Source organism: Triturus cristatus, chromosome 1_2 (genome assembly GCF_964204655.1).
Source record: "Triturus cristatus chromosome 1_2, aTriCri1.1, whole genome shotgun sequence".
Lineage (NCBI taxonomy): Eukaryota > Metazoa > Chordata > Amphibia > Caudata > Salamandridae > Triturus > Triturus cristatus.
The window spans coordinates 603587496-603605837 of record NC_140580.1 but is presented as its reverse complement, the minus strand read 5'-3'; the positions used below and the strand labels follow the sequence as shown (position 1 = coordinate 603605837).

The 18342-nt window shown below is 40.5% G+C and overlaps 1 protein-coding gene across 2 annotated transcripts in view; it reads right to left on the bottom strand.

Annotated features, from left to right (window-relative positions):
• Nucleotides 1-10327: 10327 nt before the first annotated feature.
• Nucleotides 10328-18342, bottom strand: part of PCBD1 (pterin-4 alpha-carbinolamine dehydratase 1) — a 158457-nt gene continuing 150442 nt past the window's right edge. For both annotated transcript variants that reach the window (XM_085607123.1, XM_085607113.1), the window contains one exon: nucleotides 10328-11169. In XM_085607123.1, the coding sequence (XP_085463249.1) occupies nucleotides 11071-11169 (99 nt within the window). In that variant the 3' untranslated portion in view covers nucleotides 10328-11070. The remainder of the gene's footprint in view (nucleotides 11170-18342) is intronic.

Here is an 18342-nt window from a genome sequence, read left to right as displayed (position 1 = left end):
TGCTACACGAGTTGTTTAGAGGGAGAGGCCAAAACAAACAATGCCATTGAGGGGTGGCATAACTCCTTCAATCATACAATTGGAAAACCACATCCTAACTTCTACTCATTTTTGGAAACTTTGAAGAAGGAGCAAAGTTTCCAAGAAATGAGAATAGCACAAACACTCGCAGGTAGTCTAAACCCACGAGTAACAGTCAAAACAAGGGAAATGTCTGAGAGACTATTGGCAATTCTGCAACAGTTTTCGTTGTGTGTGGCTATAGACTACCTGGAAAATCTTTCTAACATTCTTTCTTTTTAAAACAATGAATGTACTTACTTTCCTGCTTTGATTTAAATTATAGTAATTTTTAAAATTCAATTGGCATACAAATTTTTTTTTTCAAAAATTTTTTTCAAACAAACAAGTCGGGTTTTTTTTATTATTTAAAACAAATCTTCATTTCCACCAAAATAAACCAATTAGTACAAATTAACTGTTCCATCGAATTTGAACCACTTTTCATTATCGGAACTCCATTTTTCAAATTTCCGAAAAAATCCAATTTAAATACCGTCAAAACCAATCACCAAATTTCAAACAGATGTATAATATACAAATCAAACCATATTCCGAAATGCACTTTGCAGCTGAATCATCATTTGTATTTCAATTTTACATTTACAAAATTTACAAGTACGCTCAATTTTTGAACTTAGAAATGAAGATCGACAGTACGTTTTTTACTTCGTAAATAAACAAATCAACTGTCTGAACAGTAACTTTTAATTTTGTAAGAGTTACATACTTTTTTTAAATAACTAACTTACTTTAAGCGACCCGACATAGTCATGTATTAATGACATTAATGTGGACATGTTTAACAACATTTAAGACATCTATTAGTTTTCCAGCAACCTCCCCTTATTCTTTCCTTACTATATATGTATCCCTTTTAAATGTTTAATCTATAATATCAACTGAAAACATTTCCTACCTGGACGCAGATCAGCTTCCTGCTGCTTCCTCCTCCGATGCTCTGCAAAATGGCGCATTACGTCGACGCTCACGTCCTTACGTCATCGCGTGCATCTCAATTTATGGCGGACTACTTTTTTAAATTCTACTGTAAATAAATGTTAATATATGTAAATAAAATATATATATTTTGTAATAAAAATCAAACTTACTTTGAAAAATTTATGAAAAATATGCTTATTTTTTTCATGAGTTTTAAAACAAATAAAAATGTGAAATCAAAAATTGTTTACTGTCATTATTTTAAATTAATTTTTTTAAACACCAATATTGTAATTAAATAAATGTAAATTAACTAAATATGTTCCTTACCTTGACTCTATTGTCTTTTCCCTTCAAAACTTTCTCTTACTTCACTTTCTGTACCTTCTTTTCTTGTTCCGCGGGTTGTATATTCTAAGGCTGCCAAAATAAATGAAGGACAAAGACGCTCATAGACTACAATGGAAAAGCGTGGGAATTTATTACAAAAAGTAAGTTATAAATGTTTTTTCTAATTTTAAAATTTTATTAATGATAAATTTGTAAATATATTACTCTTTTAATTTTTATAGTATTTTTTTTAATTTAAAAAATAAAATTATATTATTTTTATAATAATTAAACCAAAAATACTCTTCCATTACTTTAAAAAAGGGCACTGTCTTTTGGACTTATAAATACTCTAGTCTTTTCATATGTGATAAAAATACTCTAGTATTTTAAATTAGGTACTCACTCATATTTATTTAAATAATAATATTAAATACTCCATTATTTTTTTTTAAAAACACATTCAATTTTGAAAAATACTCAACTCTTAAATTTGGTAATTATTAAGTATCAACTTTTAATATTTTAAAAATCTTTTAGTTTTTTAACTATCCAACAAAACATTCCTACTAAACTAAATGGCCAAGTATAAATATTAAAATACTCAAGTATTAATTTAACTGCTATCCAACCAAACATTACTACTAGACAAAATACTCAAGTCTTAATATTTTAATTAACTACTCACTTTTTAAAAATTAATATTGCTTTATTATAAATAATTAAAATACTCAAGTATTAATTTAACTACTATCCATCCAAACATTTCTACTAGACAAAATACTCTAGTATTAATATTTTGAAAAACAAATAACTTTAGTCAAATTACAAATGCTTTTTTTAAAATAATTAAACAAGAGAAATATTTTTTTAAATGGAAACACAAAGAAAAAAAAATGCGTTGTAATAGTATATGCGTTGTAAAAGTACTTACCATATAACATCTTGCGTTGTAAAGCCATGCATTGTAAATGAATGCGTTGTAAAGGCATTTTCACATAATGCGTTGTAAAGGTATATGCGTTGTAACAGTACTTAACATATAATGGCACGCGTTGTAAAAGCATGCGTTGTAAAAGTTTTTGCGTTGTAAAAAATGCGTTGTAATAGCATAGCGTTGTAAAAGTTGCGTTGTAAAGGTGGTTCCCCAGGCATCCTCATCCAGTTAATTATCTGCACCGTTCCTTGTTACAAACAATTAGAAAATGACCTTTATGAACATTCTAAAGAAGTCTTATTTAAAGACCGTCCACACTTCTCCCCTTCATTTAGTCTCTTCCCCTGCCACTTACCTATTTCCAGGCTTCCAGGACTCTGTCTGGTCAGCTCCCTTGATCCTCCCGCTTCAACTTCCCCTCAAAGAATGTTCCGCATTAGTCTTACACTTGGATGGAAAAAGAACCATAAAAGGAGAGACGCATTAACAAATTTGATTTTACTACGAACTGAGGTCAGTCGCAACATTGTGCTGCAAACAAAGTAAGCAGTGCTTTTGTTCAACTTGTACATAGGTGTTGGCAGTGCTCTGCCAGAGAGGACATGGATGAAGCTAACCCCATCCGAATATGCTTTTGGGTTTGATGCTGAAATCATACTCTCTACAGTTTTGTAAACTTTGATGGAGGGGCCTCTACGGACAATCTAAATGAAAACAAGACAATAACAAAACTAAAGATTGGTTGAGATTTGAAAAGCTTTCGTGAGGTGATACCTTAAGAGACAGACTTAATACTAGACTAAAGCCCTATTATTTGTTTGTTCTGATCTGCCCGTACCATTCATCACACTGGTGTAAATTCCTGCTGCAGTTTTATAGTTGAGTAGAAGAGCCACAGCGTCTTTGATTATACACGCCCTCTCCATCCCAACCCCCCTCCAACTAGGAATTGCCACCCGAGCAGGGTCTCCTCCTGTAAACTGAAGGCAAGTCTTGGGAGGATTCAGAAACTAGCACTGCCACCCCATTGGAATCATCTGGGATCCAGGTAGGTGGCTTATGACACCATATATTGAAGTAATGTAATGTTACTGGTAAGTGATCCGGGGAACCAACTCAACTTCCATTATTGAGGAAATTATGATGTTTGGTGAGTGGTCAGGCCTCAGAATCAACTGGTCAAAGTAACTGCTGATGCCACTGTCAGGTACATGCTGCCCGACCCACTTTTCTGGATTTGTTGAAATGGCACTTGGAGCACGCAGCTTATTTGGGCATCAAGTAGCACTGAGATACTGAAGTTATCCTAAGGGAGAGCTATTGGAAATGCATGACTAACATTTCCACTCCAGTTGAGAAGTGGATCAAACTTTTGTTAACATTGTCTGGCCGAGTGACACTAATGAAGATGGTGCTGGTTCTTCGCAAGCTCTTGTACTTGTTCCAAAGTATCCCCATCCTGCATAACAACACTTACTCTGAATAACTCGGATCACTATGATTAGGTTGGCATGGGCATGTTGTTGTCTGCCTAGAATTGCCTGTGATAAATTGCAGCTTTCAAATGATCTGGGTGGAATCTCCATCTTTAATTTTGAAGTCTATTACCTCGCAATCCCAGCACAGTTTGTGCACTACTGCCTTAAACCCACTAGGCTTGCACCTGACTGGGATTTAAAGGTGAGGATAGCTGCTCTTAAGATGCTACACGTGGCTATACAGGACAGACTGCTGAGCCCCAACAAAGAAATAGGTGCACAAGATGAGCATGGTCTAGATCGGCTGCCAGGGTGGAGAAAAGTTATTTTCCACACTTTCCACTACTGCAACAGACTAAAAATGTTTGTGCAATTAAACAACTTTATGCCAACAATTTGGACGCATTTAGTTCACTATTCTACTCCAGAAACCATTAAGGATTACCGGGGAATTAGTATAGTGAAATATGAAAGTAATTTGAGTGGTGGATATGTTAGTCAGGTATTTGGATTGAGAAGGATAGTGGAGGAATAAAAGAGAAATAGGTGATATGCCAACATTGTCATCCAATTACAATCTGCTCAGCACACTCATAGGAAATCAAAGTCCGACTAAGCTAGTAACACAGATATATAACAACGTAGGGCTTACAGGATGCAATGTAGTTCTGAATATGAAGAGCAAATGGAAGAGGACATGGGGTGGGAGATTACTGATGCGCATTGGTTATATTGTTGCAGATAGAGTAGGAAAATCTCATGAATTACAATCACAAGCGGATACACTGGAAGTTTGTGCATATAGCATACCACACCCCTATGACAATGCAGCGTCCTGGACTGGCTACAAGTTTTGACTGTTGCCGATGTGGAGCCCTAAAAGCAGACATTTTGCAGAAGACCTGGGATTACCCAACGATTTATTTTGGCAGAAACTGTTACATTTAAACTGATGATCTTGGTTGACTTCCCTGCTTCCCTATTAATGTGCTTGCTGAGATACGGTAAAGACATTCCTAAATCATATAGGCAACTGGCTGCTATGGCACTTGACGGGCAAGCAACTAATTGCTATGCACTCAAGAGGCATGGGCAAATTCAGCTGTGTGATTTGGTTACGAAACCTTAAAACCTGAGCAAATGCTGAAACCTACAGCACTCTACCCTCAGTGTCTTCCAGACCCAAAATCATCTGTGGTCCATCGCGAACTTACCTTGCAGAAACAAAAGTGAGTTGTGAGTCACTTTGGATTGTTCCCTAGGTATCCCCATTCACACTGCTCCACATAATGTTGTAGTCAAACTTCAACTCCTTAACTATTGGAAATGTGACTGTTGCTGTGTGAATAATGTTAAAGTTGCATAACAGGCTTATACCTTGATGTTTTTTCTCGAAATTAATGCCTCTAACTGGTACAAATGAAAATTGATTTACAAAACAAAATATAATGATAATAAAAAAATATGTGCCAGTTGGAATTAATAACATTTTGGATGTTACACATAGTGCTGGATACATATGCAGTTACTGTCATCAAAAAAATCAAAATAGACTGCTATTTTTCAAAATCTGAGGAGTTTGCACGGAATACCATACAAATGTTTTATTCAAAAGATATTGAGTGGATAATGCAATGTCATTGTTTGTAATTTCTTATGGATTTTGCATAGAATGTCTGGAACTTTACTTCTGAAGATCTTTGCCCCCCAAAAGGCAAGTGCTCCAGCAGCGACAATATTGCAAGACCAAAGTTGCTGAAAGTAACTGCTTTTTCTCAAGTTGAAGTTGGAATTCCATGTCAATTATATTGCACACATCGTACATGCTTTCGGAGTATAACTTTTCTGATGTCTACTACTGTAGACACTTCCACTTGTAGAAAGTGATGGCTGTAGCAGGTGGTGCTCATCTAATGTCACTATCATGGTGTCCAAGGTCCTCACACTTCATGCTTTTGGCATCACTACTCAGGAGAAAGTCTTGTGACTGTTGACACACGGCGTCTGTAAGAAATTGGGTTTCTGGTTGGCAGAGGTACGCTCCCTGTCCAAGTAGGAACTGCAATACTAGTCAGGGTAAGACAAATGCACATCATAAATTCACCTGTGATCTCCCTCTGGTAGCTTGTCACAGAAAAGTCAGGCTTAACTTAAGAGTGTAGGTGTAAAGTAATTGTGCAACACTTCAGACAGTAACACAGTAAAAACAGCACAACATTTTTTACAATAATAGATTATGATTTTATAAATACAGAATGACCAAAACGACAAAAATCCAATAAGTAGAAGTCGAGATATGAATTTTAAAATATTAAAAGTAAAAATAGCACTTAGAAGCAGTAAGGGCCTTTGGGAGTTATCAGGTCGCACTGGACCAGATTAAAATCAAGAGTCCAGGCTAACCGCAATGGAGCACAGGCCGGATAGAGGAGCCACGTTAGGGCTACTGAGCAAAGTACCTTGATCCTAGTCACAACAGGGAGATGGGAGGCACAGCATGGTCATGCGTCGGTGCTGATCCCGCAGTCAAGGTCATGCGTCACTTTCCTTCACACAGTGGTGGCGATGCGCCTGTTCAGAAGCCCCGAGCCAAGAGGAGTTGGTTCCATAGACGGTGTGCCGGGTTTCTCCACACAATCAAGGAGATGCGTCGATCTTCCCATACTGCAGCGGAGGCGATGCAGCAGTTCCGATGCATCGGTTCTTTAAGGCAATGCACTGGTTCCAAGTGCGATGCACCGATTCATGCGCCTGCAACGTGACAATGCATCAGTTCTGCTTTACGCAGACAGGAGATGCGTCAGTTCAACTGGAGGAAGCACCTGGGTCCACTTCCAATGGAACAAACACAGGAGCAGGTAGTGAGACTCAGATTCCAGAGTCTCAAAAACAGGAAGCAAGCCAACATGCCCTTGGAGATCACTCTGGGCTCAAGCAGAGACCAGTTCTTCTTCAGCAGGTAGCAGGCAGCAGGGCAGCACAGCAGAAAAGTAATAATTCCAGAACAACAGTCCAGCAGAGCAACAGTCCTTGTAACAGCACAGCAGTCCCTCTTTCGGACAGTTTCTTTACAGGTACAGAAGTGTCTGATTTGGTGAGGTCAGATACTGAGTACTTGTACCCAGTTGTGCCTTTAAAGTGAGGGTGACGGCAAAAGAGGGTCTTTGAAGTGCACAAAGGTTCTTTCTTACTTGCCCTGGTTCCAGATGCACTACAGAGGGATATTCAACCCTTTGTGTGGGGACAGGGCACTGCCTGTTCAGGATTAAGTGTCAGCTCCTCCCTCCCATCCTGCCCAGGATGAGCCATCAGGATGCAAGTAAGCATTCAGACACACCTAACCTTCCTTTGTATGTGCCCGCGCACATGCACTGTAGCTCTTGGCTAGCCTGGTAGCACTTTTTGGAGCCCTCACAAATTGCCTCGCCAGACCAGCGCATGCGCTGGGTCAGGCGAGACCTAAAAATGGGACTCTCAACCTCTCTAGGAAGGGAGACTGAAGTTTATTCCAATCTGCCCTCACCTGATGGTGTGTATGGGGGCAGAAAGTAAAGGCTACTGAATGCTAAGGGTATTTTCTTTTTGTTTGGAAAAAGAATGGGATGGGGGCCAGTTTTGCCAGGCATTGAGCCATATCCGAAAGGCTCAACATTGTTTCTGCCCAGTGCCCCAGGGGCATATTGGGGGGGGGGGGTCTATCCTCCCCCATACACCAGGGCTGCTTTTATTTGTATTTAAAAAAATGACGTGGGGACGGCTGTCAAGACACTGCACTGTACTTATAATCTTTAAAGTGGGGGATGGCCTATTCTGGCACCAGGACTTATGGCCCCATGTCCAAAGCCCTAAAAGTCTTTCCGTCCCATTGGGGGACACATTGGTGAATTTACCCCCACTCTGTCCTCCCCCAGGAGGGTGTAAAAAATCCCACTGGAAGGCAATGATAGATTTTTCTTTTAAATGGAGTGGGGGCCTGCTGGTCCATGCTTCAGACCCTACCCCTCACCCTAAAGTCCCAAGTCTTTCTATGGCCTAGAGTACCACCATCCCCATTTCAAGCATAAGGAATTTGGGATTCTTTTAGGCATAGTTTTGACTTATGTAGCGCCAACATAGGGTATTAGCCCTTGCATTCTGCCCCCCAGGTTTCAGAAAGACTGTCTGGTGTATGGGGTGGAGGATGCAGTGTCAGGACAGAGAAACCCCACACTGCATTCTATTTCTCAATTTTTCCCGGATGGTCTGGTACAACCCCCTCTTACCTCACAGGCAGACAGTGTAAGCTCCCCAAGCTCCCACCCAAGGGGCTGAAAGCCTGCAAGACTACCAGGAGAAATAGTAGAAAAAAAAAAGAATGGGATGGGTGGGGCAGGCCCTGGACCATTTTAGCATTGGCTCTCCGCCCCACCGGGCACTAGATAGTAATTTTGCCCTCAGGGAGAGGCAGAGTTGGGAAGGGACTTATGCTCTCCTACAGCCCATATATTAAATCTATGCCAAACAAAATCCCAATTTCTTTTCATTTGTCAAGATGATTTGCTTTAGTGTTTGGGCTCTGGGACAGCCAGTAACCCTGAAAAACTACCTGGCATTGCTGAACGTTAGAGACTCCGGGGAATCCAGAGCGGTGTAGCTTATGTGATGCTTGTTTTCTTACCCAGAATGCCCTGCAAACATCAAAATGTGGGTCAAAGTGTAGGGACTCTTTGTCCCTTATTTATGTGACAGAAAATTGGGCACTTCCATCCAATGACCAAAGTCTTGCGCATACATCTCCTAATTGAAACACTGCCTCCCATGTATGGGTGCACCTAATTCATGTCATAGGAATGGACCAATACTCTAACCGTTTGAAGACCTCATTCACACCACATAGACTTCTCACAGTCCAAGTTTTTGGCAGTTCCTCTTGCAGACAGTAGGCCCATCTAGAGGGGTACTGTTTTGGGAGAAGTTTGGGGAAGCTAGATGGTAGGAATTTTGTGGATCACCACAGATTTCAGAACTTTACCTCACAGAAATAATGATTTAGCCAAAGTTTGATTGCACTACATTTTGTATAGGAAAACAGTAGAATACATTCAAGTCACACACCCCTTCATTGCCCTGGGTGTCTAGTTATCAGGAATGTCTATAGTTCATAGGTTTCCAGCTACCAACATCCTCAGAATGAATGAACTTGAAAGGAAAAAAACGTAATATTTGCATGTTGTGTTATGGGGTCTTCCCCTGTCAGATGATTGGCCCAATCACTCAAGTGGGGTACCGTTTTTATACGTAGAAGTGTGGACATAGCAGAATATATTTTAACACCAACTGAATTTCTCTCCATTTGTGGCTTTCCAACGTACAACACTGTTTAACAAAAATATTTTATTAAATGCCCTCTGTATCACATGATATGTGTAACTGCAAATTCAGTGTTCCTAAACTTATTATCTTGAGCACATTTCAATATGCATAGGTTTTCTTCATATCCATTTTTCATTCATTAGCTTTTGATTGAATTGATGGTCATACACGATGAAAAATAATTATAAACTGATGCTCAGGTCATGGGTCTGTGCATCGTGTATTTTGGACCACCAAATACCACTATATATCCATAGGACCTGAGGAGTCTTAGAAATGCATACATTCTTGAACAGCACGTTTCCCATTTTGGAAAAAAAAAATGTTCACTTCTGTTTGGCTATTTTCTTGGCAGGGATAGCTCCAAACTCTAGATACCTTCAGAATCCCAAAACATCTGCAGAAAATAGTATGGCCTGGTTACCTCTTGTGGGAAGAAAAAAAAGATATGAAGGTTTCAACGCAAACAGTCTCAAACAATGACCTACCACTGAAGAGAAGTTGGTTGTGTCACCAGGGAGGGGCAATGAATTGCTATCAACGGTGCAGATCATCAAAAGCAAATTGAAAGACGGGGACGGAAGCATTTCCTGAAAAATAGCGATTGAAAACTTATATGGAACAGGCAGGGAACTCTACCACTGTCCTCAATCAAGATTCAGTTAAGACCCTGATATTCCAGTTCCTTCTCCAAGGAGCGAAACCTTATCATATTTCCTTTTAGTTAGGAAGATGATTGTATTCCCCCCCACCCCCGCTTCTTCCCACACCAACATTGACTGGTGATGTTAGGTCTCACAACCATCAGGCCTAACTCAAAGTAAATTTAAAAGGAGCATCATTTTTGAGTTATCGATGTGGATCTACAGTAGAAAATACACAATCTCTTCCAAGGGGGTTAAGTTCCACATGCTCTTGAAGCTGTCTTGGAAAGGAAAGGAAAGGGAGCGCCATCTTGTTCAGCCCTAGTTCTGCTACTAATCTACACGGTACCTCTGCTGTACAGAACAATGGGAAGAATGCAACACGTAGATTGTCCATTGGTTGTAGTTAGTGACAAATACATGGTCAGTGGTTTGATTATGTGCTATGGGAGTGTGGTCATTACAAAATGTACGCTGGCTCTTACGCTTGGCTTTAATACGTTTTTGCACTGAAACAATGTTTCAAGAGGTTTTTTAATATTTTGTGCCAAGTTATTTCTTCAGTAAACACATTATATACACCATTTTTCATTCTTAGTAATAACGCAAGATGTTGCTTTATTGTACATCGTATACTCAGCACAGTGGTGCCAGAGTTTAGAGAATATACATGTTGGTTCTACAGACAGAAAATTATCAATTGCAGTTAAAATTATTAAAATGAAATGCATACAACCTATCTTTTACAAACACAGTAAATTGCAATGCACGTTCTAGTTTGAGAAGAACTTGATTTGGTAACAAAATGTAACGTCAAGTTCAAGGATATTTAAAATATTTCCTCTATGAAATCGTTTTGCATTAAAACAAGCAACCCAAAATATTATCTCAAGTACCTCTACGGGAAAGCAATACTGCCTTGAAAAGCCAAATAAACCAATTTTCAGTAAGCAGTGTCCGGATTTCAACACCTAAAGATTCCAATTCATATGTTCTGGTAAGTCTAAAGTCCAGCAAGGAAACACGACCACTGTGCATCCTACACATTGTGGTAAAGAAAACGGTAATGCAATCTATGCACTTGACACATTGTTATTATGAACAGGTTACCATAGAGAGCAGACATTACAAATCAAACATTGTTTGGCAGGTAGAGGCCACATGCAAAATGGTTTCAATGCATAAGCCATGTTTTCATTTTCTCAATCACATTTAGTCTGTTTGGTGTAATTTAAGCAACATTATTTGCAAGAGATTTTCAAAAGGCAGAATGGTTCGAAGGTGGGGGCTTCAGTTCCACAAGAGGTCTCTCTCCATGGCACCTTCTTCACGACATCTGGGATGCCACCTGCTCGATAAAACTGGCCAGGTTGATGTCCCTCTCAGATAGCCCCCCACATTCATGCGTGCTCAAAGTGATGTGGACCTGAAGAAAACAACATGGAATTCATTATTTTAATATTCACACACCTATGATGTAAAAAAACAGACTTTGAACTGAACTAAACTAAACTACAACTTCTTACAAGCCCATTAACGAAAACCCATGTTTTTTTGTTTAAATACAGCCAACACATTTAGAGTATCCTATGGACTTAAACATAAATCAGATAAAAGCAGGTTGATCATTCGGAGTCCTTTACAACACTTAAACACCCTAAATGTAAATAACATTTGGAATGAAAATTGATAGGCATAGGATTATAATAAATCATTTATGAAATATCCGTTTCAAGTCGCTGAAAAAGTCACTGTTCTCCAAAAAATACCATAAAGGGCAATAATTAAAATATAACAAAATAAATTTGTGTGCAGTTCTTTTTTCCTCATTGTATTAGATTGCTCTACTCAGGAGAAAAAGGCATTACAAATATTTGAGGCGAGATGTATGACCGATTTTTGTGGTTGCAAATGGGAAATCGGGTGTTGGTATGTACAAACGCTATTTTGCGAGTCCGACTCGCAAATAGTGTTTGCGAGTTGCTATTAGGGAGGAGCGGGCCAAGGGCGTCCATTCCTAATAGAGTCTCGGAATTGTATGGACCATCGTTTTGCGAAGGCAAAAACACTCGCAGTTTACCACCTACTTCAAGTAGGTGGTGAGCCACTCACAAACTGGAAAGGGTGCCCAAGGGACCCCTTCCTCTTTATGAATGGATGCGAAAATATTTTTTAAGAGCAGTTCTACTGACCACTGCTTACTCTTAAAACATGAAACCGGAAAGTTTATTTTTCTTCTTTTTTTTTTTTTAATGCAACCCGTTTTGTTTTAAGGAAAACAGGCTGCATTAAAAACAAAAATACCTGCTTTATTCAAAAAGCAGTCACAGACATGGTGGTCTGCTGACCCCAGCAGGCCAACATCCCTGTGAGTGCTGGCCATTCCCAATGGGTTGCAAATTGCAACCTGCCTCATGAATATTGATGAGGCAGGTCATTTGCAACCCCATTGGGAATCGCAAAGTGTCTGAGACACTGTTGTACATTCCATTTTGCAAGTCGCACATTGCGAGACCGCAAAACGTTGCAATTTACGGCTCGCAAAATGGAAAGGTCGTACATCTGGGCCTTGTCTATTCAGATCCATAATGCCGTTGGACCTGAACATTTAAAAAAGGTCCTCATATGTATCTATGTTTCTTACCAGATAGAACCCAGAACAAAACAGAGAGTGGAGTTGTATCTGGAAATTGTGCTAACAAATGAGCTTTTGAAGAAGGTCTGTGATAGTATATGCTGGTTTTTAGGTCTTGGCTAGACAGAGCATGCGCTGTCTCGAAGAGACATGTGTTCAATCTGTGGGCTTCAGCCCACCCACAGGCTTCCTATTTGTCTCATATTCTTGTCACTATTTGTCCCTGGCATGGATGGTCATTACTCTTCTTTGTGTTTAGCCCTCCACCAGAGCACGGACAAAGTACTTGTAAACAACCACTGCTCCTGTTTTTACGGCAATTTTAGGACCAACTTTTTTCAGCACTCTACACAGTGCTCGTGCTTTTACTAACTCAGTCTCCTCCCGCCCACCCTCATGCCCGTCTGCAGATTACCCCCTTCCAGTCACTGCTTTTCCCATCATTGCTGCTCCCTCGCACCTACCGGTGCTAGCCCTGTCCACAAATTACCCCTTCCCCCGACTCAGTCACTGCTTTAAACCCCCATTGTAATCGGTTTCGTTCTAGTGAGTGGTGGCGTTCTGTTTTCTAATGTTCTGTCAGTGTATAGCTAATGTGTAGATTGGAGCATGTGTGCACGGCTCCTATTACTTGCCACACATGTAGTCTGTTTATTTTCTGCACATGTCGGTATTGGGTGTGTGCGTGCATGTTTACACCTTACATGATCGTTCACCAATGGTATTTATAGCTAGAAAATCAAATGACTCAAGCATGATTTATCACAGGGCATGACAGAGCTTCTATGGTACCTGTGTCTTCTGCTGTAATTGCATTTTCATGTGTTCCAGTTAGGCCTGGGGAAAAACACTGCCATTTTACATATATATGGGTCTTTCTTAAAATTACCTTTACTTTTACACAATGACTTCTGACACACATGTGCATCCATGACAGTCTGGATTAGTTTCTTGGAAAATATACTTGCTTACAGAATCAACTTCGTAAGAACAGGATTATGCTAACTTGACACTATGTACAAGGTTTATACAGACGTTGTGCAAATGTGTGTGTTGTTTTCGTACATATGGTGAGATAGCAATCTATAACACACAAACAATAGCAGTCTGATCAAGATCTCTGCCCAAGGCAATGATGCCTTTTGTGCAGAGGAGCCCTTTGCTGTCATTGTCAAGGTCTCCACAGGTTGATGCTTAGGCCCAGCAGCATGCTGACATCTCTGCGAGGGGTGCCCAGCTGATGACCATGATGGGGACCTACCTTCTTTCCCTTCAGGTAACAGGGGTTGAATCATCCAGTACGGGAATTCTTCGCAGAACAAACACCCTAGACAATTTGGTTAGAGGACGCATAGAAGGAGTACGCCAGATTTCTATATTGTTTTATATGCTTGCATATATACATTGTTTTAGCACAATGGTGGAACTTTTTATTCTGTTCATCGTTTCAGTACTTCCAATAACTTTCATTTGCTTCTATCTATTCATCATTGCAGCACATATTTCATATAAGAATAAGCTGGTTCAATAAATATTGAAAACATCACACTGTGTATTCCTTTGTGAGGAAGAGAGCAGGAGTGACTGAGCAAAAGGGTTCTAGATCAGTTACCAAAATTCCTGGGGGATCAGGGTTGTCATGTTCAGTGATTGCCAGAGCCATATGCTACCCGTCTAGGTTTAGAGGTACTTGCGGTGGCACTGTGAGCTAGATGGCCTATAAGACAGCATATCCTGAGGGGGTATGTGGAATCAGTCTGGCACCATCCCAACAGTTATGCTGTCCACAAACATGCAGTTCCTAACATAGGGTGAAAACTACACCACATGGTGCCACCAACGTCGTTTTGTTTTTTTTAATGGTTGGCCTGAGTAGTTCAATCATGCCGTCTCAGAGACCCCTACTTACTAAGTCTGGGTGGTGAACTCTGCTCCACTTGCGAAGTTTGCAGAGTTTTCCGAACTCCGCGTTGAGCAAAGTTCTGAAAAAAGGAGTTTTTTTCCTCGCTCGCGCTCGTTATTATATCAAGTTGCCGAGCGCGAGCATGAAAAATCAACATCCCAGCAAGATTTCTCAACGCAGGCGGTCAGATTTCTCATTGCAGCTGGTCGCGTATGCTCGCGACCGCTCATGCTGAGAAAGCGTTTGCGTTGAGAAAGCTGCCGCTCGAGTAAAAAATCCACTAATACACAACGTGAGGTATTACCACTCAAATACATTCTGGCACATGATAAACTACCTCAATAGGCCAGGGAACATCCTAACGTCACATGTGTAGGAACAGGACCGGGCCAACTATATAACTCAAATTTAAAGAGCAGACCCATAATCTTTAACAGATACCGAAACCACTGGACCTCCCAAGTTATCAACATCAATTAGGTGTAGGCGACTGTCAGCTACACATAAAGAGCACGAATGAGAAACTTGTCCATCAATGGGAAACTAAAATAAACAGCTCCCCATACTCAGCGGACACATTAATAAGGTTAATAAAAAAAAGCAAAAGAGACAGCGCTCCAGGGCAAACTGCATTCACCAAGCCATCTTTAAACATTATCCAGACTTTTGGAGCATTCACCTAGAGAACCTCTGCGCCGAAGTTGTGTCCCAAAATCAAATACCAGACAGTTGGAAAGGATCATATATAACACCCATATATAAAGGAGAAGATATAACTAATCCAACAAAGTACAGGCTTATTGCACTACTGGATGTAGAATCAAAATATCTCGCTTCTCTGATCTTGGAAGATCTGGTCAAGTGGTCAGATGAACTCAACCGGATCTCAATAAATCAAACGGGTTTTAGAAAGGGGATTGGAACCATCTCGAACATCTTATCAATCTCCTTATAGGAGAGAAATGCAAGAAAAACAAACAGAGTTTGCATCTCTGTTTTATTGATCTAAAAGCTGTGTTTGATAGTGGCGACCGGAAACTTCTGTAAGCTAAACTACATGCATGGAATATATGGAATGTTATTTTATGCGGCACATGGGTCAGAGTATAAGTTGAGGATGGCTCTAGAGTCTCAAGAAAATTGTACACAACCATGGGCCTGAAACAGGGATGTGTGTTGGCCCCACACTTATTTAATCTATTCATATCAGACCTATCTGTAAAACTCAATACAATCAACTCCCATCCTCTGTGCCTAGGTCCATTAGCCCTTTTGTACCTTGCTTATGTTGACGATATCGTCTTACTAAGTTTAACCAAGGTTTCACAAACCCGATTATTAGCTGAACTCGAAGAATTTTTAACAGTAAAAAAGTTAGTAATCAACGTAACAAAAAATGAAAACAGTGTTTATCAGTAATCGGCCCGCCCATTTGCATAACATTTGGCTAGAAGGCAAATCCTTGGAGAACGTATCTAGTATCTGGGATTCTATATTGATAAACTAACCATGAACAGAAAAATGACATGGCTCGACGGGCGGCGCATTAACCTTTGCATTAACTTTTGCTTATAAATGATTGGCAAAAACTGAAATGACCATCATTCGGACCACTGATTTAGGTAATAGCAGCCAAAACACTTCCAACTTTAACAAATGCTAGTCCTGCTCGGAAAGATGCAGTCCTCCTTAACAATTTAACGACCAGCATTCACAAAAAGGATTTTCAACTTCCTCAATCTGCTTCGTCAGCGCAAATGCGCCTGGAATTTAGCCTAATGAACAAAACAGTGGGCAGACTATACGTCCACAAAGGTTTGGTACTGCATAAAACAAAATATGGAGAACTCTAGCCTTAATAAGGCTCTCTGGTCTGAGATTGAGAAAGAAAAAAAAAATCACCATATAACCACTTTCTGCACAATGTACTTAAATCAACTTGCACTTCTGATCTCTGGAATAAAAATATGCCCTTTCTACATTTAAGCTAGCAATAAACAAAGCCGCAAAATGTTACTCACTAGTATTGGACAAAAGCATTTTAAGCCCAAAATCTAATTCCTGGACGGTGATCAACAAATACAAAGTTCTCAAACCGGTGGCTTACCTAGACAATACTTTCTCAGTCTATTTAAAAAACACAACTAATGGCACTGCGGTTTGGAAGGTACCCCTCACTCTCAGATGCTCCAAGCTGGGAACGCCTCTGCGGCAGTCTAAAAGAAGATTTCAACCATCTGATATGTATTTGTCAGAAATTGCAACCAGCACTTGTTACCTTATTAAGGAAAGCCTTATATACTGATAGGTTTGCCCAGCATGCCATAGGGACTAAGCACCAATACTGTGAAAGAGCCCATGCAGGATAGAGGAATACGACCCTGCAGGGCTGCCATTATTAAAGGGCTAGAACTATCTGACCCCCAGATGAACAGCAAATTGGTTAAGTTCCTTCGCATACATGATCAGGTTGTGAAATGTAAGGCCCTCTAAAAGGGTCCCCTAACTGGGGAAGAGACGCCAACAATAATTTGACTTGTATGATTATCATCTTTAGTAAAATGAGACCACTGGTACGAACACCAGGTAGCAAATACACACGACCTGTCATAAGGTCATCGACTGGTTAGTCTGGCAGATAAGCAATTTAGAGATTCACATACTTAAACTATTTCTGGCCAGAAATGAAAATAATAAGTTTGCTACCTGTTAATTGACGTTTTTAAAATTGTCTCCCTTAAACTTGTCCCATATGAATTAGACACCACATCATAGGATTTAATGAAAAGTATTTACTGGTAATCTATGTTTTACAATACTGTGTGATAACTTTATTTTGATACATTGGACCTGATTAATTGATTTTAGATTGCTGGTTTTAACTTTATTTGATTTTTGTGGTAACATTGTTATTGTTTAAATTAACTAAACAATAAACTTTACTTACTTACACAGAACATTAACTATTTTCTTGCCGATGGGGATGGCTCCCCCTCTGGTAGACTGCACAACCTGGGGTGCAGTCTTTGCTGCAGAATATGCCAGAAGGAATGATACCCCTTCCCTGGCTGTTTTGCCTGAAATACTGAAACAGCTCTAGGACGAGTACAGGGCAGCTCCTGCCCTGGACTTGGGGATGAAACTTATCAACAATTTTGCCGCAGTACATGCCATTATGTTAACCCCTTGCCTGCTCATGACGGAACCACTCCGCCATGAGCCACGGGCGCCGTGTGCTCATGACGGAGTGGTTCCGTCACGCTGCGGCCATTGGCGGCCGCTCCGCCCACGCGGCACTGATTCCCCGCCTGTGCGGGCGAACAATGCAAGTGGGTGGAGTCGTGATGGAACCACTCCGTCATGAGCACAGCGCGCCCGTGGCTCATGACGGAGTGGTTCCGTCACGAGCATGGCGGCGCCGCAAACACCCCAAACCCCCCCAGCGCCGCTGCACAATTTGTGCCGCGGCGAAGGGGTTAAGCAACACAAAAGGGGAAGCAGCAGCATTGGCTGTATGCCAGTGCATACTTGACTGACTCCTGTGAAGCAGGAGCGATAAATAAAATTACCGAACGGGAAGGCGCCAGGACACTATGGTTACCCTTCAGAACTCTATAAACTGTTGGCCCCTGTTCTTGCCCCTGTCCTCACCAGACTTATTATATTTGAAGCGATTTGGGTACCCTGACCGATAGCATGCGACTTGCCACTATTGCAGTCATACCCAAACAAGGAAAAGACTCAACACAGTGCACATCATATAGGCCTATCTCACTACTTAACGTTGATGCGAAGATCTTGATCACAATCTTAGCAGTGTGCTTGGCACCATTGATGCAAAGCCTTATTGACCCAGATCAGGCTGGTTTTATTACAGAAAGTAACTGTAGTGACAATACAAAGAGAATATGCCCCTATTGGACAATGCTCAGCGAACTAAGACGCCAGCACTACTATTCTCCATGGACGCGGAGTAGGCATTTGATAGGGTGCATTGACCTTATCTGAAAGCAGTCCTACAGTTTGCGGGCCTGGGGTGTAGAGGTGTAAGTGGTAACTTA